This window comes from Cutaneotrichosporon oleaginosum, assembly GCF_008065305.1.
Source record: "Cutaneotrichosporon oleaginosum strain ATCC 20508 chromosome Unknown ATCC20508_contig05, whole genome shotgun sequence".
In the NCBI taxonomy this organism is placed as follows: Eukaryota; Fungi; Basidiomycota; class Tremellomycetes; order Trichosporonales; family Trichosporonaceae; genus Cutaneotrichosporon; species Cutaneotrichosporon oleaginosum.
The window spans coordinates 1,361,139-1,388,328 of NW_027072174.1; the positions used below are offsets into that span (position 1 = coordinate 1,361,139).

General features: G+C 63.1%; 10 protein-coding genes across 10 annotated transcripts; 3 read left to right on the plus strand and 7 right to left on the minus strand.

The window, feature by feature from the left end:
* Nucleotides 1-778: 778 nt before the first annotated feature.
* On the minus strand, nucleotides 779-2,527 carry COLE_06074 (uncharacterized protein; the record flags this gene model as incomplete). Its single annotated transcript, XM_065626456.1, has 5 exons — nucleotides 779-1,306; nucleotides 1,341-1,479; nucleotides 1,511-1,616; nucleotides 1,676-2,279; nucleotides 2,375-2,527. 5 exons carry the CDS (start codon nucleotides 2,525-2,527, stop codon nucleotides 779-781), a joined length of 1,530 nt encoding a protein of 509 aa, XP_065482267.1.
* Nucleotides 2,528-2,959: 432 nt separating this feature from the next.
* COLE_06075 (uncharacterized protein) lies at nucleotides 2,960-3,286 on the plus strand (the record flags this gene model as incomplete). The annotated part of the gene is made up of 1 exon (XM_018427516.2): nucleotides 2,960-3,286. The coding sequence occupies one exon, from the start codon at nucleotides 2,960-2,962 to the stop codon at nucleotides 3,284-3,286; it is 327 nt and encodes a 108-aa protein (XP_018282542.1).
* Nucleotides 3,287-3,836: 550 nt separating this feature from the next.
* On the minus strand, nucleotides 3,837-4,196 carry COLE_06076 (uncharacterized protein; the record flags this gene model as incomplete). The annotated part of the gene is made up of 1 exon (XM_018420153.1): nucleotides 3,837-4,196. One exon carries the CDS (start codon nucleotides 4,194-4,196, stop codon nucleotides 3,837-3,839), a length of 360 nt encoding a protein of 119 aa, XP_018282543.1.
* A 1,940-nt stretch (nucleotides 4,197-6,136) lies between these two features.
* COLE_06077 (uncharacterized protein) lies at nucleotides 6,137-6,373 on the minus strand (the record flags this gene model as incomplete). The annotated part of the gene is made up of 1 exon (XM_065626457.1): nucleotides 6,137-6,373. One exon carries the CDS (start codon nucleotides 6,371-6,373, stop codon nucleotides 6,137-6,139), a length of 237 nt encoding a protein of 78 aa, XP_065482268.1.
* A 296-nt stretch (nucleotides 6,374-6,669) lies between these two features.
* Nucleotides 6,670-7,389, minus strand: COLE_06078 (uncharacterized protein; the record flags this gene model as incomplete). The annotated part of the gene is made up of 1 exon (XM_018427515.2): nucleotides 6,670-7,389. The coding sequence occupies one exon, from the start codon at nucleotides 7,387-7,389 to the stop codon at nucleotides 6,670-6,672; it is 720 nt and encodes a 239-aa protein (XP_018282545.1).
* A 700-nt stretch (nucleotides 7,390-8,089) lies between these two features.
* On the minus strand, nucleotides 8,090-12,233 carry COLE_06079 (uncharacterized protein; the record flags this gene model as incomplete). Its single annotated transcript, XM_018421890.2, has 2 exons — nucleotides 8,090-11,525; nucleotides 11,584-12,233. 2 exons carry the CDS (start codon nucleotides 12,231-12,233, stop codon nucleotides 8,090-8,092), a joined length of 4,086 nt encoding a protein of 1,361 aa, XP_018282546.1.
* A 549-nt stretch (nucleotides 12,234-12,782) lies between these two features.
* COLE_06080 (uncharacterized protein) lies at nucleotides 12,783-15,189 on the plus strand (the record flags this gene model as incomplete). The annotated part of the gene is made up of 3 exons (XM_018420651.2): nucleotides 12,783-12,928; nucleotides 12,961-13,785; nucleotides 13,821-15,189. 3 exons carry the CDS (start codon nucleotides 12,783-12,785, stop codon nucleotides 15,187-15,189), a joined length of 2,340 nt encoding a protein of 779 aa, XP_018282547.1.
* A 103-nt stretch (nucleotides 15,190-15,292) lies between these two features.
* On the minus strand, nucleotides 15,293-17,267 carry COLE_06081 (uncharacterized protein; the record flags this gene model as incomplete). Its single annotated transcript, XM_018420148.1, has 2 exons — nucleotides 15,293-16,951; nucleotides 17,052-17,267. 2 exons carry the CDS (start codon nucleotides 17,265-17,267, stop codon nucleotides 15,293-15,295), a joined length of 1,875 nt encoding a protein of 624 aa, XP_018282548.1.
* Nucleotides 17,268-17,691: 424 nt separating this feature from the next.
* On the minus strand, nucleotides 17,692-18,543 carry COLE_06082 (uncharacterized protein; the record flags this gene model as incomplete). Its single annotated transcript, XM_018421891.2, has 1 exon — nucleotides 17,692-18,543. The coding sequence occupies one exon, from the start codon at nucleotides 18,541-18,543 to the stop codon at nucleotides 17,692-17,694; it is 852 nt and encodes a 283-aa protein (XP_018282549.1).
* A 1,369-nt stretch (nucleotides 18,544-19,912) lies between these two features.
* On the plus strand, nucleotides 19,913-26,848 carry COLE_06083 (uncharacterized protein; the record flags this gene model as incomplete). The annotated part of the gene is made up of 1 exon (XM_018421892.2): nucleotides 19,913-26,848. The coding sequence occupies one exon, from the start codon at nucleotides 19,913-19,915 to the stop codon at nucleotides 26,846-26,848; it is 6,936 nt and encodes a 2,311-aa protein (XP_018282550.1).
* Nucleotides 26,849-27,190: the final 342 nt, after the last annotated feature.

Below are 27,190 nucleotides of genomic sequence, written 5' to 3' on the forward strand. Positions count from 1 at the left end.
CGGGGTGGGTGAGAAGTACAGGGGTGCGATGGGGGCGGGTGGAGCGGGCGGAGACGGGGAGGAGGGAGCGGGGGAGGGGGAGCCGCCGAGCGAAAACGCGCGTACTCGGCGAGCTCGGAGAAGCGGCGCGCGCGCGCGGAGAGGCAGCATCGTGATGAATGAGATGTGAGGTGGCAGAAGAGTCCAAGCGAAGTATCATGACGCAAAGTGGAGGTGTCGGAGCGGGTCACGTGATAAGTGTTATGAAAGTACATGCCATAAATGCCTACGCTCACTCCTCTTCGTGGTCGAGAAGCTTCCCGATACGCTGCGCGTAGCCGGACGCACCCGCCGCCGACATCCACTGCAGCCCCAGCTTGAGCACCTGCACGGCGGACACGTCTTGTGTGGAGGGCAGGATGCCGCCGGGCCCGACTTGCGGTGCGGCGGTAGCGCGCGGCGCCATGAGCTGGGCGACGAGGGCGTCGTCGCTCGAGCTATGCTTTGCGCTCGAGCCGCGTGCCCACGCGCGCAGCACCAGCAAAGCATGATATACCGCCGGGGGCGCGAAGATGTCGCCGGAGGGCAACGGCCAGCCGGCGGCGAGGAGGAGGTGTGCGGCGTGTGCGACGGGGAGGGCATCGGGTGCCGTTCCCGCCTCGAGATCTGGTGTCAGCGTGCTTTCAGAGCACTCACCTTCCTCCCGCGGCGCCCGCAAGAGCACATATCCGAGATAATACCCCACGCCCTGGCCATACGCCTGCCCCGCGGCCTCGAGCAGCGTCTCCAGCGCCTGGGGTCAGCCCGCCCGCTCCCCTCTTACATGTAAGCGCGCGGGCAGGGCGAGGCCCAACACCTCCTGCGCGCGGCAGAACACGCGCTCTTCGGCGCGGTACGTCCGTATCCCCCACTGTATCGTCGCGAAGAGCACGCGCGCGCCGAACTCGCCCATGGGCGCGGGATACCGCGGCAGCGCCGCGAGTCTGGCGTCAGCGTTGCTACGCAGCACGCACGCAGCGCCGACGCTCGCGTGCTCGCGCGCAAGCCACGCGTCCGGCGCCAGCATCCAGCGCTCGGCGTCCGGCACCGCTGCGCCCTCGACGTCCGCGATGCCCAGCGCCGCGTCGCACAGGAACACGGCGAGCCCGAGCCGCGTGCGCGTCTCGGCGCGCACCCACGCGCCCCATTCGCTCTCGGGGTCTCGTGGGGCCAGGAGGCGCTGTGCGCGCACGAGCGCCGCGAGCGACGCGAGGAGGAGTGGCGCGCGCGCGCTCCCGCACCCCGCGGCCGCGAGGTAGGCGAGCACGAGCGCGTGCAGCGCGTCCGCCTGGTGTTAGTGCGGCGCGCGGCGGGGGACGCACGCTGGGATCCAGGGCACGGCGGAGCGTCTCGGCGACCTCGCATGCGAATGTGCGTGCGCGCGTGTGCCGCACGGCGCACGCGCCGGACGCAAGCAGCGCCGCAACGAGGCTCGGCGCCGCGTGCGCGGTGCGGAACGTCCTGGCGTCAGACCCGCGTGCGTTCGGCGTACGGGAGGTATATCAGCGGCAGTTGGGGCTCGACGCGCTCAAAGTGTGCTGGTGTCAGCGTGTTCGTCATCAACGCACCCTCCATCAACGCGTTGGCGGTCGCGAGGTCCGGCCACCGGATGCTGCGGTCGCGCGTGTCTCATCAGCGCGGTCGGCGGGGGACATACCACACCACGCTTTCGCGCGCGTATACACCGCGTCGGAGAGCCACACGCCGCCCTCGCTGGCGCTCGTGCCCGGCAAACTCCACTCGTCGTCGGCGTGCATCCGCTCGCCGGCCAGCCGGGGCGAGAGCAACGTATACCCCGAGTCGGCGGTATACCCCGCTGCGGCGGCGCGGGCGATCGCGCCGTCCCACGTGCCGAGCTCGGAGCCGTCGCTGTCCTCGTCGACGCTCGACGAGTCGTCGTCGTCCGCCTCATGCACCCGCGGCGGGCGGTAGGGTATGTGCGGGATCGTCGATGTCAAGTACGCGGGGCCGTGTACGACGGACGCGTGCATCACGGCCTCGAGCGCGGCGTGCGGCGGCGCGGGGAGGGCCGTGGCGCTCGCGCTCGCGCTCGTGCTCGCCTCGCCCGGAGTCGGGAGGGCGCCCATGAGCGCCGCGAGCGGCGGTGGGCCCCCGGCTGCCGGTGCGGGTGCGGGTGCGGGTGCGGGTGCAGATGCGGGCGCGGGCGGCGAGCCGGAGCCCGCACTGTCGCGGTGCGTGCGCATGTGCCGCTTCAACACGTCCGGCCGGCGGAAGGTGCGGCTGCACACGGGACACGAGAGCTGGTGTTAGTGGGGGCGCGAAAGGGCGGGCGCAGAGAGGGAGCCGAGGGCGACGCACCTTGCTCTCCTGGTCTGGGATTAGTGATAGTCGCAGCCGACGACTCACGGTTCCGCTGGTGGCGGCGGAGATTCTCGATGCGCGTGAACTGCCTTCCGCACTGGCAGACGAGGCGGGCCACCGAGCCCGAGCCCGCGCCCGACGCCGAGGGCACGCCGAGCGCGAAGGAGAGGTCCGGGAGCGTGTCCATAGCAGTCAGTCGTCAGGATGAGTCGCACATCTGACGGCTGTCAGCTATCGACGGTCACGGGTCAAGGACGGGCCGGCGTCCGGCGTCCGTTTCTGCGGATGTAGTATATCCGCCGCGGCCGAACATGACGGCGTCGAGGCGAGGCGAGGCGAGGTGAGGCGTTCCGCACGACGCAAGGGTCGGCGGATCGACGATAAGCACCCCGTCCACCGTCCACCGCATTCACGATTGACCCATTTACGAGGCCGACACCGCCTCAAATTGTTCCTGGGTTATTTGTGTCTTCGTGCCGCTGCCGGCAGCGCTCACCAACACTCACACTCACACGCTCAGACTCGCCCGCGCGATTTATGATTGAATGTCCTCTAGCGGTGTGCGCCGCCGCGTCCATTACGCTGTGTCAGATGGAGACCGCAGGTCGCCGCAGCACGGATGAACGTGCTGTTGCACTGCTCCAGCTCCAGTCGTCTCGCCATGCTCGGCAAGTTGTGGCGAGGAGGGAGGCAGCATGCCGAACGCTCCACTTGGCCAAGAGATCCATCGCCATGCTCCACTGAGCCGACTTGGCGCGAGGCCCCGACTCGCTCTTCCCTGCTGCTTGGCACCGCCACGCCACTGCCACTGCATGGGTCCTCGTGCTCGCTCCTCTTTCATCTCGTGCTCTCGCGACTCTCGCTCTGCTCAACAATTGGCACACGTCGACTTGGGGTTTTCAGGGGTTTTCATATGTCCTATCGTACAGCAACAGACTACAGATAGCACACAGCTCGAGACGGCGCAGGAACCTATCACTAGGCTAGACGCCACACCTACACAAAGCAGGTAGTAGCGGGTCGCGGGATGGTTGAGGCGGTCATCGAGAAACTGCGGGAGGGGCGGCGAGGTAGAGTAGAGGTGGAAAAAAGGCGAGATGGAAGAAAACAAGTCTAAACGAAGCGAAAAAGAGAAAAAAAGTGTTGGAAAGGTGATGTGCAGGGTGGTGGTGGTGAGGAAAAAACAGGTCGTGGGGTGCTGGCTTTCGAGCCGCCATACCCTATGTCCATGCCTCCGCGTGGCGAAGGTCCTCGGATTCTCTGCCGCGAGTGCGGCGGCGCTGCATTTTGGACAGCGGTAGAGAAGACGATGGGGGACTCGGTATGACTCGGGAAAAGGTTGAGCCAGAGAAAGATGATGGTTTTGGTTGGTGACAGCGAGAAGCATGCCAAGTTTGAACGATTGGGGGGGGGGTGTGAGTCGGTTGTGAAACGGCGACGGGCTGCAATCAAGAGCTGCCGACGTACTCCGACTCGTCGAGTTTGAGCCAACCTCATCAAATGAGGCCGCCAGACTCGGCGCGCGAGCGCATACGGCTCTGAGCGCGGATAATGGAAGGCGAAACTCCCTGACGCTTGGCGTCGACAAGAGGGCCGTCAGAGTGGATGCCCTGGCGGTGACGCTCGAGGTCGTGAAGACGAGAGAAGGAGCGCTTGCACATGGGGTGAGGGCACTGGTGGGGCTTGGGGCGTGCGGGGTCGTGAGTGTGCATGTGCGACTTGAGGTTGAAGGCGCGGGCAAAGCCGCGGCCGCAGACCTGACACTTGTGGCGCTTGCGCGGGTCGTCGGGCGTCTTGCCCGGAATGTAACCACGACCGCCACCGTGAATGTTGGTGATGGCGTTGGGCGAGGACATCTTGGCGTCCGAGGCGAGCTCGTCCTCCTCCATGTCGTCGTTACCCTTGATGGTAGGCAGAAGGCCGGTCGAAGAGTAGATTGGCGTCGACGGGTAGGGAGGAGAGCCACCAGAGACCGAGGTCGAGACCGACTGGCGCGACCAAAGGTTGGACTGCGAGGTGATGCCAGTAGCGCTCTGCGGCGTGGGAAGCTGCTGCTGTTGCTGCTGCTGGTTGACATTGTTGAGGTAAGCGCTCATCGACATGTTGCGAACGGCAAGAGCGTTGGTGTGGGCGGCGAGGTGGGCCTGAGCGGCAACGTGGGCGCTGACGGCCTGCTGGTGGGCACGCTGCTGCATCTGGAGGGTGGCGTTCCAAAAGCTCTGCTGCTGAGGGGAAGTGGTGTTTGCAGCATTGGCGTAGGTGGTCTGGGAGCCGTTGGCCTGAGGCTGGAGCGCCATCATGTTATACTGAAGGAGGGGGTCGGGGTTGTTGAGGTCTTGAACCGACATGAAAGCGGTGTTGCTGTTGGCTTCCTGGAGGCTCTTGAGCTGCTGGTCTGCGAACTGAACCTCTGCGGCTGCTTGGACCTGGAGGTTCTTGTAGTGGAAGTAGCGCTCGAGGTGGTGCTGAGTGAGGGCCTCTACGGCAGAGTGGTTGGGGACAGCGGTGGGGGAGATGGGCGAGACCTGGGCCGTGTTGGTCGAGTTGGCGAGGGGGTCAAAGGTGAATGAAGAAGCGGCGACCGTGTTGATGGGGGAGATGGCGGACGACTTTGGGGAGACGAGAGCGATAGACTCTGGCGAGGGACCTACGTCGAACGAGGAGAGGTCGGTGGGGTCAAAGTCGAGGAGATGCGAGTCGTCCGAGACGGAGAGAGGAGGAGATGGGAGGGTGGTGGTGATGGGAGCGCGCTTGTGGGTCAGCGGCTGGGCGTCTGGGGAGGCGAGGTGGGCGAACGAGGACATGAGGGAGGAGTTGGGGAAGCCCGATGGGAAGAGAGGAGGAGGGCAATGAGGAGGAGGAGGATGAGGAGGAGATGGAACTAGAGATGAGAACGCAAGAGGAGTTGAAAGAAGAGATGAGGAGATGTCGAGCAACAAGATATCAAGTCAAAAGTGGATGAGATGGAAGAATCAAGACGACCGAGGGGGGGGGAGAGACACGTTTGTGCCACAAGGGGGGTCAGGGTCACCCCCGGGGTTTGGAGGTGACTCGAGGCTGCCTCAGGGTAAAATGCAGTGCAGTGGCGAATCTCGGCGGAACCAAAGGGGTTCCAGGGTCTCACACGCGGCTTCTTGTTTCTCCGTTCATGCCTTGCAGTTCATGCCGCTCTCCCCTTGCCCCTTTTAGCCCTCGCGCCCTGAGGGCCCATCTTCCGTGGCGCCTCGGGTCGTCCGCCTAAACGAGCAGGGTCTCCAGGGGCAGCGCGGAGGCAAATGACGTAGGCTGCGGCATCTGCGGCGACCAAAGCACGAGGGCAGAGACACGGGTTTACCGAGGCAGCCGACGGGCATCTCGGACAAGTCGGAGCCAAGCGCGCGCCGCAGCACCCGTCGACCAGTCGACCAACCATCCATCTCGGTCTCGTCACGCTCGTCGCCACCACCATCATCGGCCAGAGCCCACCACCCGTCCCCCACATCCCCCAGGAGCCCCCAGGACCCCAGGCAGGAATCGGTATTCCCTTCAGCCGCGATCAGCCGGGACATCCGCGCCATACACGTCATGCTCCCTCCCTAGTAGCCTAGACCCGGCGACAGAGCTACAGTACAAGCCAGAAAGCCACTGCACGTCACAGCGCCGCCGCATCATCAGCCAAGACGCAAGTTCGTGGAGGCCGTCGGTCTCGTCGTTGTCGATAAGAAAACGAGACGAGACAAGCGATGTTTGCGATGCGGAGAAAGGGGGACGCGGCGGTCATGGCTCGGGGAGACCCGTCATCTCCGTGAGCGGAGAGTCATCGGCCGCCGTGAGGGAGCCACGAGGCACCCACGCGCCTACCACGTGCGTCACCCGGCCACACGAGCCACGCGAGCCACGCGAGCCACGCGAGACACACGTGCAGACCAATGAGGGAGGAGGTGGGAACCGAATAACGATCCTCGATATCGCTAGATCGCGCCTGATATCGACGTGATGATGCCATCTGCCAATCGCGACCCTCTCGCGAGTCGGTAGCAGGCAGTACACGCATCCCCCAGTACTCCGAGCACGCGAGTGCATTGCCACACCATGCGCAAATAGCCCATGCGGTGGTCCATGCACCATGCAATACTCAGGCATCCAGCGCAGCGCCGATGCACGAGGCTCCAGCAAGAGACGAGAATGGAGGGAGGCAAGGACAAACGCTCAGAAACTCACCTGTATTTTCGCAAGAGGGGATGTCGGATTCGCAGCCCCGCGCGCCAGCATATATACTCGCCGCCGCCCGCGCACGCAGCTCGGCGCGGCGGCATCCCGCCCGCCCGCCAACCCTGCTTGGCGGCCGTCTCAGCTCAGGGCAGTGCCTGTCGGCGTGAGTCGTGGGAATGAATGGATGTTTGCATGTTGTTTTGACGTTTCGACGTCGGCGCGAGCAATGGTGAATTGGTCGACGTGCTCGCCATCACCCGCACCGCAATGCACAGCTTCATCACCGCAAGACACCGCCAGCCGCCAGCCCGCCAGCCGCCAGCCACCAGCCGTCTGGTTACCCCGCCGGTCGCCATAATCCGGTTTCGGTTTGTCTTGACGCGGGGCTCGCCGCGGTGTTTCGGCCCGTTTACCCTGACTTCGGGCGTAGCCGTGTTGGCATAATGAGGGGTCCGCACAGGCTGCGCGAACGTTGGGACGGAGAGTGGCAGCGCAGTCGGTGGGGTGCACGTATGACACGAGAGCAAGGCACGAACGTGGCGGAATACAATACTCGTCTACAGTATCGGCTACAAAATCCTGCCACTTCCTGGCGCCCGAGGGCGGGCTTGTCCGGCCCGGGTCGGAGATCGGAGAGGGGCTCGACGTGTCCGGGATGTGTCCGGAGGCTTGGGTGACGTCGTCGTTTAGAGAGGCGCGCGGTAGCTGCACGACAAGTGAAATGTGGCACCGGTGACGGCTCGGACATGACATGTCGGGGAGCACGCACTCCGACGAGCAGATAAGAGATATCGTGACAAAGTGTTCGAGATCATTCACTATTCTTGTCCCCCCCTTCTTTCTTGCATCACCCGTCATCGTCCTCGCCCTTGTTTAATCTTCCTCACTATCCCGTCACCCCCCTCCCCTCCTCGCCTTGCCCTGCCCAGCCAAATGGACATTGCCAACTCCGTTCTCTCTATCTGAGCGGCCTCCTTCATAACCCCCCCCCCCCTCACCCACACAGTGTTGGAAACAGCACAAACGCCGTCCGCCATGTCATCACATGACTAATGCAATCCTCGCGTAGCCGGCACAGGAAGCCTTGTCTAGAGTCGCTCGTCAGCCTCACCCACTCAAAGGAAACGGCCTACGGGGACTCTGAAATCGTGCCCCAGTGCCCATCTGCGGTATGGTCTCAGCAGCGGCCTGCGCTCTGGAAAGGTGCAGCCGCGTTTGTCCGGCAGCGCGGTCTGCCACGGCAACGCGCGGCGCGGGCCTTCGTCCCCTTCCCACCTCCCCTGCCCGACAACCCGTACACTTCCACCGCCAGAAGAATGGTTATGCATGCAGATAAATGCTTACAAACTAGCGTTACAATTCCCAACCGCTGCGCGGAGGTTGTTCTAGATGACTAGATGACGGGTATACCAAGGCAGATCAGGCACGATCGTCATGGCTCGCGGCCCGGGCTGCGCAGCGCAACGGTGGATCGCTGCGCAGCTTGGCACCATGCCCTGGGATCCTGGCATTCTGGGACGCGCTTTAGGTCCCGGCGCAGCGTACCCAGTACGTCGCGCTACGAGAAAAAGTAGGCCGAGTCCTGGATGCGCTTGACGTCGAACTGGCCACGCGGCGGCGCGGGTGGCAGCAGCGCGCGCAGCTTGATAAACTTGACGCCGTTGACGGTCACCTCGTCGTTGCCCTTGTACGTGCCGATCTCGGCGATCTCCTCCGGGCTGAGCAGGACCGGCGAGTTCTCTTTGACCTCGGAAGGCCCGTCGGCTTCGTCAATGTCGCCGTCGTCGCTCTCCTCAAAGGCCTCGTCGGCCTCGGCCGCCATCATGTCCACCTTGGGCTTGGCGCCGTGCACCGGCGGCGAGCGCGAGGGGTGGCCCTCGGCCGCGCGCTTCTCGTTGCGCTCCTTGGCCGACTCAATCAGCCGCGCATTGCTTACTGGGATCGCGTTGTCGCCGTACTGCTCCAAGAACTGCTTGCGCAAACTGCCAATAAGGTCGTCCGAGTGCAGGTGGATGAACTGCTTGCGGATCTGCTCGCTCATCGCCTCGACCGTCGATGCGTGTGTCCAGTACGAATCATGCACAGACGCAAATGTGATGCCACTCGAGTTGCATGCCGACGCCGTCAGAAGCATGTGGGTCGCGTCCAGCGAATGGATGTAGTTGGGCGGGAACGCTGTCGCCTGCTTCATCGGCGCGACTTCGGTCATCTGGTGAGGGTCGGTAATGTACACCGTCTGGAGCGAGGTCATGACCTGCTTCTTGGCACCCTTGCGGTACGGCTGCACAACGGGCAGGCCCAACGGCGTCGTCCAAGCGACAGCCGTCATCAACTCTTTGGCCAGGTTCCTGGCCTTGGTCGTTTCCCTGCGCGTCTTCTCGTCCATCTTGGCAAGGTTGGCCTTGGTGCGGCCCTTTCCCGGAGGAAGTTCGACTGCCTCTGTGGCCTGAAGCAGGCGCGAAGCGGGGATCGAGCGGGCGATGAGACGTGCGCAGAGCGTGAGCCAGTCCTGGATCGCACGCGCGCCCGAGAATAGATCACCAATCGATGCCAAGACCTTGCGTGCAACATAGGCCGAGACCGGGTAGATGTCCTCGGCGTGGATACCGCCACGGGCAACAAGCTGACGCGCGATCTGCTCGCGAGCACCAATAAATGTCACACCGTACACCGTCGTCATCACTGTTTGCTTGACGACCTTGCGGCCAAGGTCGCCTTCGATGAGGAGGGCCATGGGCAGTCCAGCCTTACGATCCTCCTCAATCGCAGCGTTGACTAGGTCGGCAACACCAGTGTAGATGTCCGCAGGGCGGTCGCCACGCTCAAGGTTGACGGCCTTGGCACCACGCACGTCACCGCCTAGGGCGGCGTAGTGCTGCATACCGTTACATGTGCCGTCCTGGTGCACGGGAATCGACGACTCGAATGTTTCGGGGTTGGGCGACCGAAGGGCAGCGGCGAGCTCAAAGCATGTCGCGAGGCACTGCCACGGGTCCTCGGCCTGGAGCCACCACCGGTTGCCGGTGAGCGGGTTGTCCGCCGAGTCAAAGACATCGGCTTCGTGGTCACGTGCAAACTGCGCACGCTCCTCAAAGCTCGCCTTGTCGAAGCCGTAGACGTTGGCCAAGTGAATCTGCAGCCACTTGAGACCAGTCTTGCCGAGTGGCTTGCTGATACCAAAGGTGAGGAGACCACGGCAGAGATCGTCACCGACGGGCGACAGGTGCGGAGGGATGGGGTATGCACGTCCACGGAAGTCCATGTTGTGGGGAATGTAAAACACGTCGTTGAGGTATGCGCGCGCGATTTCAAGGTTGTAGTTGAACTTGCAGCGCTCGCCGTGGTCCTTCCTTTGCTGCAGAAGGACAGCCTTCATGCGCTCGTGGTAGGCCGCACGAGCACCGGGGTCGGTCGCCGCACTGGCGGGCTTCTCGGGCAACGTGTAGTCGCAATTCTCGGGGGCGGCAGGGATGTCTGCAATGCCGACACCACTGTTCCAAGCTTCGAGGACCGTGTCAAACACCTTGCGGTTGATGCGCCACGGTGTTCCCGACAACACCTCCAGTCCGTGGAAGATGGGCTCGAGATACCCCTGCTCACTGGCGGCCGCAATGTGGTTCTTCTGCTCGATCGAGTCCTTGAAACGCATAATCTCAACGTTGGTGTCGAGGTACATGCCGTCATCCCAGCGCACCCACTTGCGCGGCTCGATGAGCATTGGCAAGTGCTTGGGATGGATCACCTGACGCACGCTATCCTGGCCGAGACGCTTGGCGACCTCGGGGTTGACCTTGATGACGCCGAGCTTTTTGCCGCGTACGTACTCGTACACGTGCGAGAACGCGGGCTGCGTCTCCGAATGCTTCTCGCCAGTCCGTGGATCGGTGGCGTGGCGCGTAACAGTGCTGACCTGGATCAGGCTCTTGATGAGGTAGCTGCCGACGCTCATCGCAGCCAGCTGCGACCAAGGGGGTGTCCAGACGGAGCGCAGAGCCTCCTGAGGCGTGGCATTCTCCCCTGGCTCGAACAGCTGCTGCGCCTCGACCTCACTGCCAATCTTGGACCACAGCTTGTCAATGTTGGCACGCGTGGGCTTGTTGCTGACGGGGTCGAGCGCCTTGGCCCAGATGGCAGAGTCCGCGCCCGCGACCGAACGAATAGCATCGGCGCGGTGCTCCATCTCGACAGCGCGTCCGACTGCGATCATGCCGCGAAGCGCCTTCATGCCATCAACAATGCCGCCAGAACCGACCATGCGCATGACCTCAAGAATCGTGATAAGCGCAAGACGCTTTGGAGGGAGAACGTTGAGGTACACCATGAGGTCCTTGTCCTTCATCTCCCTGGACGCCGACCACTTGTGCACGAGGTCGTCGCCGTCGTCCTTGGCCAAAACGCGGTCGGTCAGACCCCGAATTTGCTGAACGAGCTGCTCAGTAAGAGCAACGTGCCAACGGTGCATGTGCCCCTGAAGGACGTTGCGTTGAAGACGCATGTCTTCGCCCTGCTGCCCAATGCTGGCAAGCTGCTCGGCAGCGCGCTGAAGGTCGGCCTCAGCTGCGGCATACGACGACTTTTCGAGGGCGTACTGGCGGTTGTAGGCCGTCATCTCTTCGTTGATAGGTGCAAGGGCAGAGCGAAGGTTGTCGATAGTCCAGCGAGCTTGCATGGCATGGGGGTCGGTGGCTGTCGACCCGCGGATCTCTGCTGCTGGGGTAGAGGCAGTTGCGCGCTTCTTCTCCTTGACCTTCTCAAGAACAGGCTTGACCTCGGGAACAATGTCACTCTCGCGGACCTCACGCTTCTTGCGCTCCAGGCCCTGCACCTCAACCACCTGCTTGTCCAGCCAGTCGAGCAGGTGCTTGGCGCTGTACGACTTGAGCTGGTCGAGAGCTCGGGCAACGTCGTCACGAGACATGCCAGAGATCATCTGGTCGAGACCGATACGGGGGTCCTCGATGTACGGGATGATTGGGTCCAGTTGCCCGTTCACCCTGATGTTAGCGAGAGGAGAGCCGAGGTGTGGTGATGACGGGTGCGCTGATGACTCACTTGACGAGGGCAGAAAACCAGGCGCGGTACACCAGAATACCCTCCTTGTCCAAGGCGGCGTTGCCGGGCTCGCAGTCGTTCATCTTCTCCCACATCTTGATGAGATTCAATGTGCGGAACCGCCACAGCTCGGTGACCTTTTCACCCGCAATCGTAGTGGCAGGCTTGCAAAGCTGAGCCACGCCGTGGATCACGTTGGCCCAGACCTGCGTTCTAGGCATGACCGCAGTGCGCTTCTCGACTTCCAGAAGAAGCGACTGGAAGATTTGGTATGCGCGGGGAACAAATTCTGATCGTGCGGCGCAGATCGAGAGGAGGGATACAGTGTCAAGTGCCGAGGTCGGGCGATACAGTTCAGCGTTGAGCTGGTTGCCATCGCGGGCGTCGGCTGGGAGAGGCGGGGGGAGGAGGATAGAGGGGACCTTGTGAAGATGGGGGGATGCCGGGAGGGGGTTGAACTTGTGTGCCTCGGGCTCGGCGCGGGGCATGGTCATGAACGCAGGCGGGGCATAGTCATGGGCCTCAACGGCGGCGACGCTCGGCTTGGACCGGGGTGTAGATGGGGAAGCGTACGCGCGGCCAAAAGGTATCCTGGACGCGGAAGCGACCTGGATACGACGCGCGGCGCCGAGGTTGACGGAGCGGAGCATGATGGAGGGGCGCCGGGGTGAGGGAGATATAATATGGTACAGATCGGGTGATTTTGTGAGTGGCGAGGGGAGATGACGAGCGCCTTTTGATGGAATACAAGAATGAGCGGGGGACCCCCGAGTGGGATTGCAGAGGGAGAGGGGGACGCTGTGTCCGCCTATGCCGATGCGATGCGAGAGGGGGAGGAGGGATGCGAGAGAGTGAGCGGAGGAGAGAGGATGGCGATGAGGAGAGACGTGATGAAAGTCTGTTGGGTCATCTCGGCTGCTCACCCGACCTCGCGAGGCACCTCAAAAATCCCAAGCCCCCTTCTCCACGCTCAGGTCACGTGCAGCGGCAAATTTCTAATTGCATTCGTCCGATGTATTACCATATCCCAATAGCCCTTTTTCTAATTGAGCGGGGTCAATTGTCCCCCCCCCCCCCCCGCACGCGCCTGGGTGCCTGGGCGTTGTCTCCAGAATGACGGCCCGCGTTATCATCATCCGCCAGCTCCACCTACTGTACAAGGCCTCGGCGGCCTCGACGTTCGACACTAGCACCCACTCATGACCACCTCGGCGACACTACAGGCTCTGTCTGCAGCAGCTACTCCAGCAGACAGGCTCCGCGCGCTCAAGGATCTCAAGAACTCTGTCATCGGCAACACATGGAAGAAGGTCGAGCACGCGAGTGACGATGCCCTCCTCCAACTGTACGTGCACGACCCTCCCGCGCTAACCGCAGCCTACTCACGCTTCTGGAGAATCCCGGCGACGACAGCGTGTCCGTGAACATCGTGTGCGAGACCGCGGTCATCTTTGGTGCCCTCGGCGCAGCCGGCGCCCTCACCCTCCGGCCCCTCTTGGCTGAAGGTGTGCCGCAGCGCCTTTTCGCACTGGTTCGAGACATCCCACCAGAGCAGCCGGGGGCAGCGCGCATGCTCGCGCCTGTGCTTAGGGCGTTGCGCAACATCCTCACCGCGACGGCAGACACTCTGTGGGGCCACAACTGGGGCGTGGGCGCCGAACAAAAGGTGGTGGGCACAGGGCTGGTCGGCGATGACGTCCTCCACCCCGCCCGTGTGCGGGGATCGGCGCGCGCGGCATCATGGCGGGCAGATGCGAGCACAGCGCTCGCGCTTGTTTTCGAGCCGGAAAACCGCGACGCGCTCCTCCTTCTCATCGAGGCGCAGCCCGAGCCTAATGTGCTCCTGCCCATCTACCAGCTGCTTGCCCGCCTGACGCAGCGGTCATCTCACCGCGCCGCGTTTGGCCTGCATAGTGCCGACGGCGCGGAGGTCCCAGCGTCTCTCGTCGACCACCTTCTCGAGACCGTCGTCGACTGGCGCACCCCCGGTCAGCGGCCCAACGCAAAGCTTCTTGAAGCAGCGCTGGACCTTCTCAGCGCGCTAGTCAAGGGCCAGCCCCGAATCTCCACCTACGTCCGCCAGTGGTCAGCAGGGCTCGACGTTGCAGCGGATGACGGCATCGCAGTGCCCGAAGTCGTTACAATACTCGGCGAGCTGCTGGAGACTGGGCCGCCCGGCGTGCGCATCGCTGTTACGGGATGGTGAGCAATGCCGTCTGGGACACAGCTGACAGCAGCTTAACGAACATTCTGAAGGCCGACAAGGGGCACCATGTGCGCGATCGCCTGAGCCTGAACCGGACGAACAACGAGCTCCTGAACGTCATCGTCAAGCTGCTCCGCACCGAGGCGATTGAGGAGCGCGTCAAACTCTGTTTTGTGCTTGCGGCACTCACGTCCGACGATGAGCGGCTACAGAAGATGGCCTACGAGGAGAACTGCCACACGCAGTTGATCGGCATGCTTGTCGAAGTCGACGGGGACGAGGAGCGCGGCGAGCTGGGCCATGACGCCGCGACGCGCATGCGCGAGGGCGCCCTCCTCGCCCTCGCCTCCCTGTGCTTCCAGTACGAGCCGACACGGCGCGCGATCGCCGATTCGCAGACATCAGTGCTGGAGCTCGTACGCGGCGCCCTGCGGCACCCCAGCTACGGCGTGCGCGCAGCCGCATGCCAGCTTGCCCGCGCGCTGTCGCGCACCGTCGCGATTTTGAAGACGTCCCTCGTCGACTCGGGTGTCGGCGAAGAGGTGATCGAAGCGCTGAAGCGCGAAGTTGCGCGGCGCAAAGCGGGCGGCGACGACGGGCCCTCTGACGGCGGGTTCGACGTCCTTCCCGAACAAGAAGTGGGCGAGCGCCAATTCACCGTCGAAGTCGCCGCCACCGCGACCATCTGTAACTTGATCGTGGAGTTTTCTCCGCTGCAAGCCAAAATCGCGGACCCGAAGAGCCTCGAGCTCCTCGCGGGCCTCACGACGGTGCCGTACGAGCCGCTGGTCGAGAATGCGCTCTGGGTGTTCAAGAACATCAGCTACCACGCGACGCAGCAGCTGAAGGACGACATTATGGCCGCGGTGGGGTGGGACGCGCTGCTGCGGCTCATGCGGGCGCCGACGCCGCCCTCGACGCGCGTGCAAGCCCTCGGCATCCTGCAGAACATGCTGGACAAAGCGTCGTCGTCGCAGCTCGCGCGCGTCGTTGACGCGCTCGGCCCCGACTTCTGGGGCCTCATGACCGACAGCCTCGGCGACGAGGGCGAGGTGCGCGTCGCCGCGCTCTACTGCCTCGGCAGCGTGGCGCTGGGCAACGAGCGCCTCCGGCGGCAGATCACGGAACGCGTGCGCCTCGTCGAGGCGCTCAGCGACGCGCTCGGCTCGCGCGACAGCTTGGTGTGCGTGCCCGCGCTGCGCGCGCTGCGGCATCTGCTCGAGAAGAGCGAGAAGGGCGACGGCTCGCGCTCGTGGCGGCCGCGCCAGGCCGTCGTCGACCTCTTGCAGCCATACCAGCTCAAAACGCGGTTGGGGGAGCTCGCGGAGGATTCGCCGAATGTCGGCGTGCGCAGAGACGCAGCCAATCTTCTCGAGCTGTTAGAGCGTGCTCGGGCGTAATGTGAGAGTGACAGTAAAGAGTATGAGGCGCGAGAGGAAGGGCGACATCCGACTCAATCTCTTGTTGTATGATTGTGTAATGTACATGATAATATGTCTTGATCTAGTAGCCGGCCGCGACGCCGTTCTTGCGGCTGTCGCTTGCGGCCCACACGCCCCGCTTGTCCACCACGACAGCCTGCACCTCGCTCGCGCCGACGTTGATGTCGAACTGGCCGATGTTGTGGCCCCGCTTCTTCAGCGCGGCGAGCCACGTCTTGTTCACGCCCTCCGGCCCGACCTCGAGCGTCGTGACGGGCGGAAGCACTTGGTCATGCAGGCGTGGGCGCTCGATCGCGGCACTAATGTCGTCCCCGCACGCGAGGTTGAGGAGCACCATCGCGACGGCGGGGAAGATGCGGCTGCCCCCGCTGCCGCCGAGCACGCCGACGACGCGCCCGTCCGGCGCATGCACGATCGTCGGCGCCGTGCTGCTCAACGGCCGCTTGCCCGGCGCGGGGTAGTTGTGGGGAGAGGGCGGCAAGCCGAAGGCGTCCGGCGCGCCGGGGACCGCGAAGTCGTCTTGCTCGTCGTTGAGGATGATGCCTGTTTTGGGGCACATGACGTGCGAGCCCCATATGAGGTTGACGGTGCTCGTGACGCTGGCGGCGCCGCCCCACTGGTCGATCACGCTCAAGTGTGTCGTGCCAGAGTCCGTGATCGGCTCCGTCTCGAGACCGTAGTATGCCGGCTCGTGCGTCGTGTTCGTGATCTTGGCGCGCTGGGCGTCGGCCCACGCCGGCGTCCGGAACTCGGCGAGGCGCGTGAGGTTGCGCGCGAAGCGCGGGTCGCAGACCTCGGAGCGCGCGCCGAACGCAAACTTCATCGCCTCGATCAGCTGGTGGCTCTGCTCTTCCCCGAAGCAGGCGGCGCCGCGTAGCGGCGCCAGCAGCGGGTCCATGATCTGCAGCATGCCGAGCATCACGCCGCCGCTGGCCGGCGCGTCGGCCGTGTACACTGTCTGGCCACGGAACTGTCCGCTGATCGCGGGATACACGTGCGCCTTGTATCCTGCGAGGTCGGCGTGTGTGAGGATGCCCCCGTCCTTCTTCACGGTCTCGACGATGTCGTCTGCGATCTCGCCGGAATACAGTGCGCCAGGGCCGTGCTTCGCAATCTTAGAGAGCGTATTCGCATACGTCGGACGAGAAATCCAGTCGCCCTCGACGAGCAAATCGCCGCGGGGCGCGTACACCGCCGCCCACACGGGGTCCTTGCGCATGAAGGCGCCAAAGATTCTCAGGCGCCGCGCGAGCTCACGGCTCACTTGCCATCCGCTGCGTGCGAGCTCCTCCACCGGCTCGACGAGCTCGTGCCATGCAAGCTTGCCGTACAGCTTGTGCGCCTCCTCCAGACCCCTCAGCTCGCCGGGTACACCGACGGCGAGCCCGCCGACCTGGGACGCGCCGCGCCCCGTCTTGGTGTACATCTCCGCGTGGGAGGCGGCGGGCGAGGTCTCGCGGAAGTCGATGGCAGTCACGCCCTTGTCCTTGAACTCGGAGTGGGGCGGGATCGAGACGAGCGCGAAGCCGCCCCCGCCGATGCCGGAGGAGAAGGCGTTCAATAGCCCGATGCAGAGGGTGGTGGTGATCGCCGCATCGACGGCCGTCCCGTTCCGCTGCAGTATCGCGAGGCCAAGATCGGAGCATGTCTTGTCCTCCGAGGCGACGGCGGCGCGGGATGGTCCGATGAGGTACGCAGGATTACGGGGGAGGCCGGTCGGCTGAGGTCAGCAGAGACATACATAGGTGGCAAATGGCCATACGACTAAGCCGTCGAGCTTGCTTCTCCGCTGAGAAGAGAAGCTCACTCGCACCACTCACAGGAGGCAACTTGTAGATCGGCGGCACCATTGGGCCCTTGTCCTCCCTCTTAGGCCGGTGCTGCCATCCCAGCACCGCGCCGGCGCCGAGGCCTACGCCGAGAAGCAGGAGCAGGGCATAGCTGAGCACCTGCTTCACGCGAGGCTTGCGCGTCCGCAGTGCGTCATTGCGGACCGCTGGGTGAGGCAGGAGCGGCGTCGTCTCCTGCGGCGGCATGGGTATAGTCTAGGTGGCAAGAGGTAGTGTGCGATGGCAAGGTTAGTTGCTGATGCAAGGGTTGGTGCTGCGCCGCGGGGTTGCCGGCAGGGCTAGAATTATTCATGATCGGCAAAGGCCGACGGCCTGTGCCTTGCTTCACGGAGCGAGGTGTCATCGTGACTGTTTGCAGGCGGGACGGCGAAGCGAGACGTTAGGCGAGCATGCTGGGAGGGCTGGCTGCATGCGTATGATACATATTGGAAGACGTGCGGAGGTGGCGGATGGCATCAGCCATGGCGTCCATGGCGCCCACTGGCATGCGCACGAGAGTATGGGTGAGTTAGTACCAGGCCGTGGCAACGAGGTAATACTAAATTCAAAGTAACATGGCATTCCTGCCTACTTAAGAACACTTAAATTGCTACAGTTACTAGGATTACTGTTAGGCCTTGAGCGCGTCCTGGACAGCGAGCTTGATGTCGCGCTTCTTCGCCTTGGGGACGTAGGCGTCGTCCTCGGGCCACTCGCCCTTGCCCCACTTGACCCGGACGGCGGCCGAGAGCGCTCCAAACGGTCCTGAGGCCTTTGCCGCGGCAGCACCCTCGTCGCCCCACTTCTCGATGGTGACCTTCTTGCCCGCCTCCTCAAGGGCGGCGGCGATCTCCTTGCCAGTCGCGGCGTACTCGACGACCGTGTACGTCTTGTCCAACTTGGGGAGCTGGACGATCTCGGCGACAGCAGCGCCGATGTACCCGGGCGAGGTGATGGAGATAGGCTTGTTCTCGGCACCGGGGTACAGCGAAAGCGTGCCGGTCTTGAGGTCGATGCCGGAGAAGGGAGTGAGGAGGAAGGGCTCGAAGATACCATTGTGCACGGTGGTGAGGGGGAGGCCAAGCTCGATCGCGCGAGCATTGATCGCTTCCTTGGCCTCGATGAGGGGCACACCCTCGCTCTCCTCGGGCGTGTAGTTGAGCGAGAAGTCCGAGGGGAGGTACGCGCGAAGCGGGGTGGGAAGAGTGGCGAGGTGGCCGACGAAGGCGAGTTCAGTAGCGACATCAGTCTTGCCGGTCGCGTTGACGAGGACGTCAATGCCCTTGAGAGCCTTGTGGATGTCCGACTCGGAGCCGGCGAGGTCCAGCACGCGGGTCTCGGTCTTGCCGACGTCGAGCTTGGAGGTCGGGCGGTGGAGGACCACGAGCTTGATGTTGTCCTGGGAGGAGAGGGCCGAGAAGAGGGCCGAGCCGAGAAGGCCAGAGGCGCCGATGAGGCCGACGGTGGTGCTAGCGTTCGTCATGTTGCGCTGGTTGTTGATCTTTGATTGTTGATCGTTAACAAGGTTGGTGGCCTGCTGGAGGAGGACTGTCGAGGAGAGCTTGTCTGTTGATGGGTTGAGAACATCGTGCTCCTGTTATTTATACCGCTCAGAACGACATGTGACCAGCTAGCCTTGCATGCCATCTTGCACGACGAGGCCGCTGTTGTACTCTGTCCTGCGTGCTTACCACGGACATCAGTCAGCCTCGTCATTCCTCGTCATGGTGGTTAGCGACGTTGTGCGCGTTGCGGGATTAGAGGGACATGCGGGACTGCGCGTGTCGTAATCTGCTCGCCTTATTCAGCAGCAGCGACGTTTGATGTGCTGATAGGTCCATACCCCAGCCCGAGTTATCAATCGTGCCTAATTCGGCATTCATCATTCATGTCCTGTGAGACAACGATCTTGCTCGCAAACGTCGCGATATGGCCGCGCTGTGCGACATGCGGTCTCTTTGCTGGCGACCACTGTATTTTGCGCAACCCAACGGAGAGGAGCTGATGTAAGAAGACTGCGGACATCGATGCTGCTGACTTGAGCGCGCTCGAAATGGAAAACGCTGAGGTCTCCGACGGCGACGTTTGAGGCGTCAAGAAACGGCTATGGCGCGATCGGGGTGCCTGCCTTCCGGGGTGATATCAGCATTTGTGTAAGCAGACGTGAGATGCGGGCAGTAATCTCGGGAACAGCACGGCGCTTGCCATGAAATGGCCGCTGTGCTTCGCTTGCAGAAAGCGCTTTAGAACCGGGTCGCCGACGGCCACCATGAACACTTGTACTTGTGCCAAGTCATCGGATGGTCAGCATGGAAGAGCATGCCGCCCTCAGCATGAGCATGAGCGGGACCTCGCCTCTGATCTTGAATGGCACCGTTGAGAGATTGCAGTCTTGATGTTCAGCTCACGGCATTGATGAAGTCATCTGGATTGTGATGGAAGGTCTCGGAGGCGGACATCTCGGACACTCGATACATAGGTACAGAACGAACATGATGCGCCACTGCGAGCAACATTCCTGGTGGGGCGCCGTGGGGAGTGCTGGGATCGGCGGTGGTAGGCGGGTTCAGAAAGTGGAGAAAGAGCATGAACGTATATGGAAGACAGTTGCGAAGAAGAGATGGAGCAAGTTGAGCACTGGATGAGTGATGGGAGAGGCAACGCTGCGATGAGATGATGAGAGCAACAGCATTGGAGATGAGAAACGCAGGTGAGCTCAAGATGGCTCACTGTACAGTAGTGGGAGACCAAATAAAGTCTGACATTCCGTCACACCCATCGATCGCCGCCGCTATCTCTCACTCGCATCGCCTCAACCCCATCATCACAATCACACACTTTCACATGCTATCATGGCGCCGGCCTACCATGCAGGCCCGGCGCCTGCCGGCAACAGCAAGCCCTCGAGCAAGCGTACCTCCACCGCGTCCTTAATGAGCGCGCTGTCGCGCGGCTCGCGTGGCTCAGAGCTCGCAGACTCCGCTAATGAATGGGGCGTCGGCACCACCCTCAACGATGAGCCCAGCACCCTCTCCAGTCCACCCAGCCTTTCTAAATCGCTACCTGGGCAGTCGGGCGACAGGTCGCGCTCGGCCACGGTCAGCTCAGTCGATATCCCCCGAGTCATGTCGCCCGTTTCCATGTCCAAGGGGAGCGTGAGCCGGCATCAGTCGACCAAGAGCCGCGTGGACGTGATGCCCAGCATGCAAGAGGGCGTTGTATCGGACCTACCTGACACAAGGACGAGGCCGAGGGGGCTCACCGAGTCAGCAGTGGGCTACACGCCCGCCGTCGTGCCCCGTAAGCCCTCCCTCCCCGTCCCCACCTCAGTCTTCGATCCAGCCTTCGCCCCTGCCCCTTCCCTCTCCGCCCCGGCTCGTCCAACCACTCGCCCAACCTTTCCACCAGGCAATGCGTCCAGCCCGCCAGACTTCCGCCCCATCCTGGCAAGCGGCCCCTCTCCGGGGTCGAGCACGGCGTCATCCTCCCGATCCAAGCCTCAGCTACGCCTCTCCACACAAGAGCTGCCTCCGCCTACCAAAGAGGACAAGCCGCCCCTCAGCCCGGGTATGAAGCACTGGAAGCAGGTCCGACAGCATGTCTTGACGGCCCCGTCGCCTATTGAGCCTCCCAAGTCCAAGCGCGGCATTGTGTCCCGAACGGCGGGGCGATTCGGCTTCCGCTCGGTTGTCGAGAACGTCCTCGGATACGACCGGAGACGCGGGAGCACATACGGCGCCTTCCCAGTAGACATGACAGAAGAGGAGAGGGAGGAGGCAAGTAGAGAGCGGCGGAGATTCGCTCGCGCAGTCAAGACATGTCTCGACGATTGTGCGGCTGAGGAAAGCGCGCGCCGCTTGCGCCGTCTGGCCGCTGCGGGTGGCCACACTGTTCCAGCTCCTCAGACATCGAAACCCAAGAGCACTCATCACAGCGCGCACGGCGGACGCTCGGGCAGCGTGCATTCCACAAACTTGCTCGAGGATGACGGCGTCAGTGCTTTCTACCCTCTGCTCTCTGCTCTGGTCAAGTTTGGCGTCGACGCCAAGGCCAAGCGCGTGTGGTCGCGCACGTGTCCTCACCATGCTGCAATCCTTGCCGAACTCGAAACCGCATTCCTTCCCGACTCAGCGAGCCGCGTTGGTGAGCGCGCCCAAGCGTTGCAGGTCTATTTCACCATTGTGTCGCACTGGAGCACGGACAGCGAGGACGACGAGCTCGACCGCTGGCTATGGCTGTGCCGCGCAATGCTCCTCGACGACCGTCCGTCGCGCGAGCGCGGATTGCACCTCCTTGCCCTCATGCTGCGCGGCGACTCGTCCATTCCAGAGGCCCTCGTGCGTCCGGCGAGTGCGCTCGACTTCGAAAGCGTGGTGATTGCACTACTGAAGTTGCTCTATGCGCTAGAGAACTCGAGCTACGCCAGCGACGACCACCAAGCAATCGTATGGGACCTGCTCGCATTCATGGGGGAGGGCGACATCGTCGCCGTTGAGCCCGAGTCGGTGCTTCCCTTCATAGATGACGACCATCTTACCATCCGCAATGCCGAACATGAGCTGCTCTGGTTGGCGGCCGCTAAAGCTATTGCAGCTGATAGACATGTCGGCATATGGCTGCTCGACTGCAACGCCTCAGTGCTGCGGCGCTTTACACCGCCTCCCGTGTTGCCAGGTATGCCCGAGTTCGCGCGCAAGCTCCGCATGCTGGCGAGCAAGACCTTCATGTCCTCTTTTGTGGCGCTTGTGCGCGACGTCGACGACGAGGACGTCTTAATGGCCGGCGCAGAACTGGCAAAGGAAATCTTCGACGAGGCTTTGGCTCTCCCCGAGCGCGCTGGTATCGAGGCTGCGTATGCGCTGGTCTTACTGGCGCTAGACTGTGCCTCTGATGTCCAGGAGTCGCGGTATGCGGAGGAGCTTAGATCGCTCCTCACCGAGTACAAGGACATCGCACCCTCCGTCGCAGTGGCTTTTGTCTCATCCTTCCCGGCGGCGCAGGTGATGAAGGCCACCCGCGCATTCCTCCAGACAGATATGCCACTGGGAAGAGCTTGCATCCAACCTCTTCTCGAGCGCCTCTCGACCCTCCCACCGAGTTCAGAGGCGCGCGCTTTTCTAGCATGGCTGGCGACAGCCCATCCAAAGCTTTTCTACAAGCCTCTCTTCACCTGCGCCGCAGCTGCGCATGCTGAGTCCTTAGCCAAGCCGCTCCGGATCGCTGTGGCTCTGGCCGAGCAGCTTGGATCCGAGGCGTTTTGGATATGTGCCGATCCTCAGATGATCGCCATCGTGCTCGGCGACATGTCTGGCGGCAAAGGCAACGGCAAAGCTGGTTCGTCTTTTGCCAACGTCAAGCTGGGTCGGTATGCGCTACTCGTCGAGCTCATCATCGCTCTCAAGGGTGTGAAAGGCCCGCAGCTCGCCGTATTCGCGCAGGGACTCGAGACCCGTCTCGGCGCGATGCTCGAGCACGAAGAGCGTAGTGGGACTTTGCCACCGGTTTATCGCAGCCTCGTTGCGCAGATGATTGGCACTCTCCGTGTCGGCTCGGGCCTCATCAAACGCACGTCAGCCACCCGCCTTGCCGTGCAATGGTACACCTCCCGGACGTGGCGCGCCACCGCGCACGCCCCAGAGACGAGCCAGATCGACTCGCTTGTCCGCTTGTACAAGCCAGACCCGGAGGCCGCGGCTCAGAACGCCCCCCGCGTGGCATGCCTCAATCTTCCACTCACCGATGCGCTCCCTACCCTCCTCGTCACTGTGCAGGCGAGCCTAGGGTCTGAGGAATGGGGTGCCCTCCTCCCAATCGTCTGGGAAAGGTACGCCCGGCGCGGCCAGCCCGTCGATCAGCTCACGTTCCTCTTGATGAAGTGTGCTGAGGCTGCCCGGGGAGGCCTGCGCAACCTCGTCCAGACCGAACTGTACAACGCTGGGCCCAGTGTGCGCTCCTACGCCCTCCTCAAGCTGGCAATGCTCTACGGGTACCGCTTTCAGGTGTACACGCAGGAAACAATCACTGACAAGCGCGGCCTCAACTTCCGCTTCCCTCATCGACAACTCGAATTTGTCGTTGCAGATATGGGATCCCAGGCGTGGGTCACGCCGCGTGATGCGCAGGACGCCGCGCTGCAGAAGTACGGGCGTGCTCTGCCGCTCGAGCTGCGCCAACGCCTCATGGAGCTCGGATGGACTGAAGACGAGGAAATGACGGCCAACGACATTGAGCGCATGCCCGTCACGGCAGTGCCGCCAACCGGCAAGGGTAGCGTGGCGGCCGAGCTGAAGCACACCACTGTTCCGATCGTGAAGCGCAAGGGCTCGAACTCATCCCTCCACTCCAACAGTGCCAAGGTGCACCGTGCCGTCGTCCCTCCAGACTTGGTGACGATCGTCATCGATCAGGCACGTCAGCTCGCCACAGCTGATGATATCGGCGTTGAGCTGCTCTCCAAGGAGCTTGTGCGGATGTTCGAGCGCGACGACGCGACTCTCTTCATGCGGCCCGTGTCCGAGGAGCTCCCGCATGATATCGGAAACGCCCTGCTGCGCGTTAACGGCGTCATCGCCCAGCCGACACCCGGCTTCGCGCACGCGGCACTCAATGCGCTTACCGGCTTTCTAAAGACTGCGGTGCGCAAGGATCCCAAGTTTCCACACTGGGCTCCGCTGCTGGGCACGATCGCGCGCCTCATTCCCTCCGTGTGCGAGATCTCGTTGCGTGACATCCGAAAGACCAAGTCCGAGCACGTGCTCCTCCCCGCGTCGATTTATGAGACAGAGGGCGGCTTCAAGCTCCACAGGCCCTGGCAGGAGGACGTGCTTCTTGACGTGCAGGCAGCACAGCTCATCTTACTGTCTGCGATGCTGCGCGCCAACCCGCGCGACGTATACCTCGTCAAGAAGATGCTCTTCAACCTTCAGGTGCAGGAGAGCATGCGATACCTTCCTTTTGCGCGTGCGTGGGTCGAGCTCATCGTCGATCTGTTCACGACGGTCAACAGCAACTACAACGACCGCGCAGAGCTGCGCCACTTCCTGTACAATATCACCGCCGTTCTGACCCTGCACAGTTCAGACATGATCGTCGTTGCGCACGGGATGCGTGCGCTCGCGCTCTGCGCCACCCGGTTCAGGCGAGTGTTCGCCAGCATCGGCTTCGTGAGCATTATGCCGCCCGTGTACGCTGTGTATGTGCACGGGCATGGGGGCATCAGGGATGCGGTCGAGTATGCTTGCCGCTCTTTCTACCGGATTCACCAGGACGTGTTTGTGTACCAGCTCTGCCTCGCGTTATCCGAGCATACGCATGAGGACACGTTCGACGCCCGCGCAGCGTACAATCTCCTGGCCGTCCTCTCTGCGGATGACCCGGCGTCTGGTGTGCCAAGTGGCATCCGCGACCTGAACTGGAAGTATGAGGTCGAGGCACTGCTCCAAATGCAGGTAGGCGGTGCAGAGGTGTCTCTCTCGGAGCTCCGCACCGATATGGCTCAGGAGGCGCGCCTCGCCCACCTCAGCCTCCAGCCCGCCCTCTTCCCGACGGACAACATCGTACGCCTGTTGGTGACAGTGATCGCGGTGAATGCCGCCAGCAAGCGAGGGATTCGTCTGATGGGCCTTTTCGCCAAGCTCGCGCTGCATCTTCAACGATCTGCCGATGCAAAAGGCCGCGGGCTCCTCGCTGAGGCTATCGATGTCCTCGGTCGTTTCATCCAACGCATGCGCGCGAGCGACGACACCTTCCTCCAGCGCCTTGTGCCCGGCGACGATGCCGGCGGGACCGACTGGCATAGCGCACGCGGTGCATACGTGGACCTAGTGGACGCATTTACAGCCTCGGGCGGAGCGATAAGTGTCAACGCCACCCGTCGCTTCCTCGACATTGTGCTGCAGGTCCTCATCGATGGCAGGAATGCCAGCATATCTCGGATACTTGGCGCGCTGGCGCGCGCACATCTGTCGGGCGAGTCGTCCTTCCTGGCCGACCTCGTCCCTGCCTATCGCCAGCGTATCGCGAGTGTGGATTTTAGCGGCGTGCTGGAGGCCATTTCTGCCCTCATTAAGCAAAGCAGCTTCCGCCTCCCCATTTCCACGGCTCGACTCGTAGTGGACGACTACATCGGCCCCGCGCTTCGCATGCTGGCACTGGCGTCAGATGAATCGATGGCCTTCGTCGTGCCCCTCCGACGGGCGACCGTTGAGCTTTTGAGCCTCGCCGTCTTCCTGCCAGGCGTGGACGCGCTTCACGCCCTCGAGCGTGTGCCTGTGTCAGCAGGGTTGCTAGCCGGCGTTGTCCTTCCGCTTGTCCTCCAACTTGAGCCGCCGCCGGATAGAGAGTATGCTGGCCTGTGGGTCCGTATCCTCCGCCTCTCTTTGCGGCCGCCGCGTGGTCCTCCGCTAGCCCAAGCCGCCCAGGCGGCCCTGGCACTTCAGATAGTCAAGATCGCAGCGGTGCGTGTGCCGGACGCCATCTCGGGCGAACGCGGCCTCTGGACATACCTTGCGACATACGCCCGGTCTGCCGTGGACGGTGGTTCCGGCCACTTCTTCACCCGTACGACGCCGCGACTCATCGATTGGATGATGTGGTCCCTCTTCGAGTTGCTCTCGCTCTATCGCTCCCCGTTAGCCTTGGCGCTGCGGCTGCGGATCCAGACAGCCTTGGCCGCCGTCTCAGACGAACGGGACGCCAACTCCTCCCGCCCCTCCACGGCCGGAACGAGCGGTAGCGCCCACGCACCAACGCCTCGATCTCTGTCAGGCCTGGTCCGCCGCCCGTCAGCGCGCATACCGAGCTCGTCTTCGAATCTGAGCCCGCTCGCAGCCCGCGTCACCAGTAACACGCTTGCCGCGGTCCCGGAGAATGCGAGCACGCTCTCACCTGGCTCGCCGCTCCTCGGGTCGCCCAACCCATCTCTAGGCGTCTCAGCCCCCTCCACACCGACCCACCACCGCTCCCTCTCCGCAGCCTCCGCAGCCTCCGCGGCCTCAGCCACCTCGGCTACCTCAGCCATGTCGGGCGGCAGCACGTACTCGGACATATCCCTCTCCTCACCCAACCCGTCCCGCGCCCCGAACCTCTCCACAGCAGGCTCGCGCCGGTCCCTCGCCCCCGTCAAGCCCTTCACGACGATCTCGGCGCGCCGCGCCTCCCGGCCGACGTTCGATGCATTTGAGCGCCGTTTCTCTGCCGCCCCGCGCCCCGCCGACCGAGGCACCATCGTGCATCTTCTCGGCCCGGCATCCGTGGCTGCTGCGACGGCGACAGGCTCAGGTCCCGCAGCGCTGGCTCTCGCGGCGGGCGATCCGCGCCGCGAGGCGCTCCGCTCACGCTTGCGAAGTGACGTGTTAGCCGACGCCACGCGCCGCGGTCTGCTCGCCACCCTAGTCGTTTACGGGTACGAGGTCGAGGAGGAGGTCGAGGTCCACGCGTGGAACGCGCCGGACGCACTATACGCGATCACGGATCAGACGCGCGCGCTTGTCGAAGACGAGCTGAGCGACGTTTTCAATCCCCCCAACCGCAACCGGATGAGTCGGGCTGACCTCGACGCCGCAACCGAGAGGGCCGAGGAGGACGACGGGACAGCGTCCAAGCGCTCGAGCTATGTACACCCATGGGAGGAGAACCAGGACCTCCCGGCACTCAGCTACACCCTCAACCACGGTTTCGAGGAAGGAGGGTACTCGCTCACGACTGAGTCGCCCCGAAACTCCCTCGAGCCTGGACATCGGCGCACGCCGTCGCGTGAGATACCCACTGTGGCGATATCACTGGCCTGATCGCCTGATACCCTGCATGCCCATACCGCACAGATGACTTGTACATGACATGATATGTATATGGTGGACTAGGCCAGCTGTTTACGGCTTGGAACATGCAGACTGAGGAGTGGACGAGTATTGAGGCGAGGGTGTGGATTGTATCTCATGTGCGACGCGCCTGTGTCGTATTCTGGGGGGCCTTGATTGTAGGTGCTTAGGTCAGCACATAGCGGTGAGTGACGATTGTGTATTACCTTTGAGCTTTTGACTCGTCGCGTCCTTTGTGCGCTTTCTGACATCAGCTGGGTATCGAACACAGCTCTCAGGCCTACGGTACCGTGGTCTCGCTCTCGTCAACTG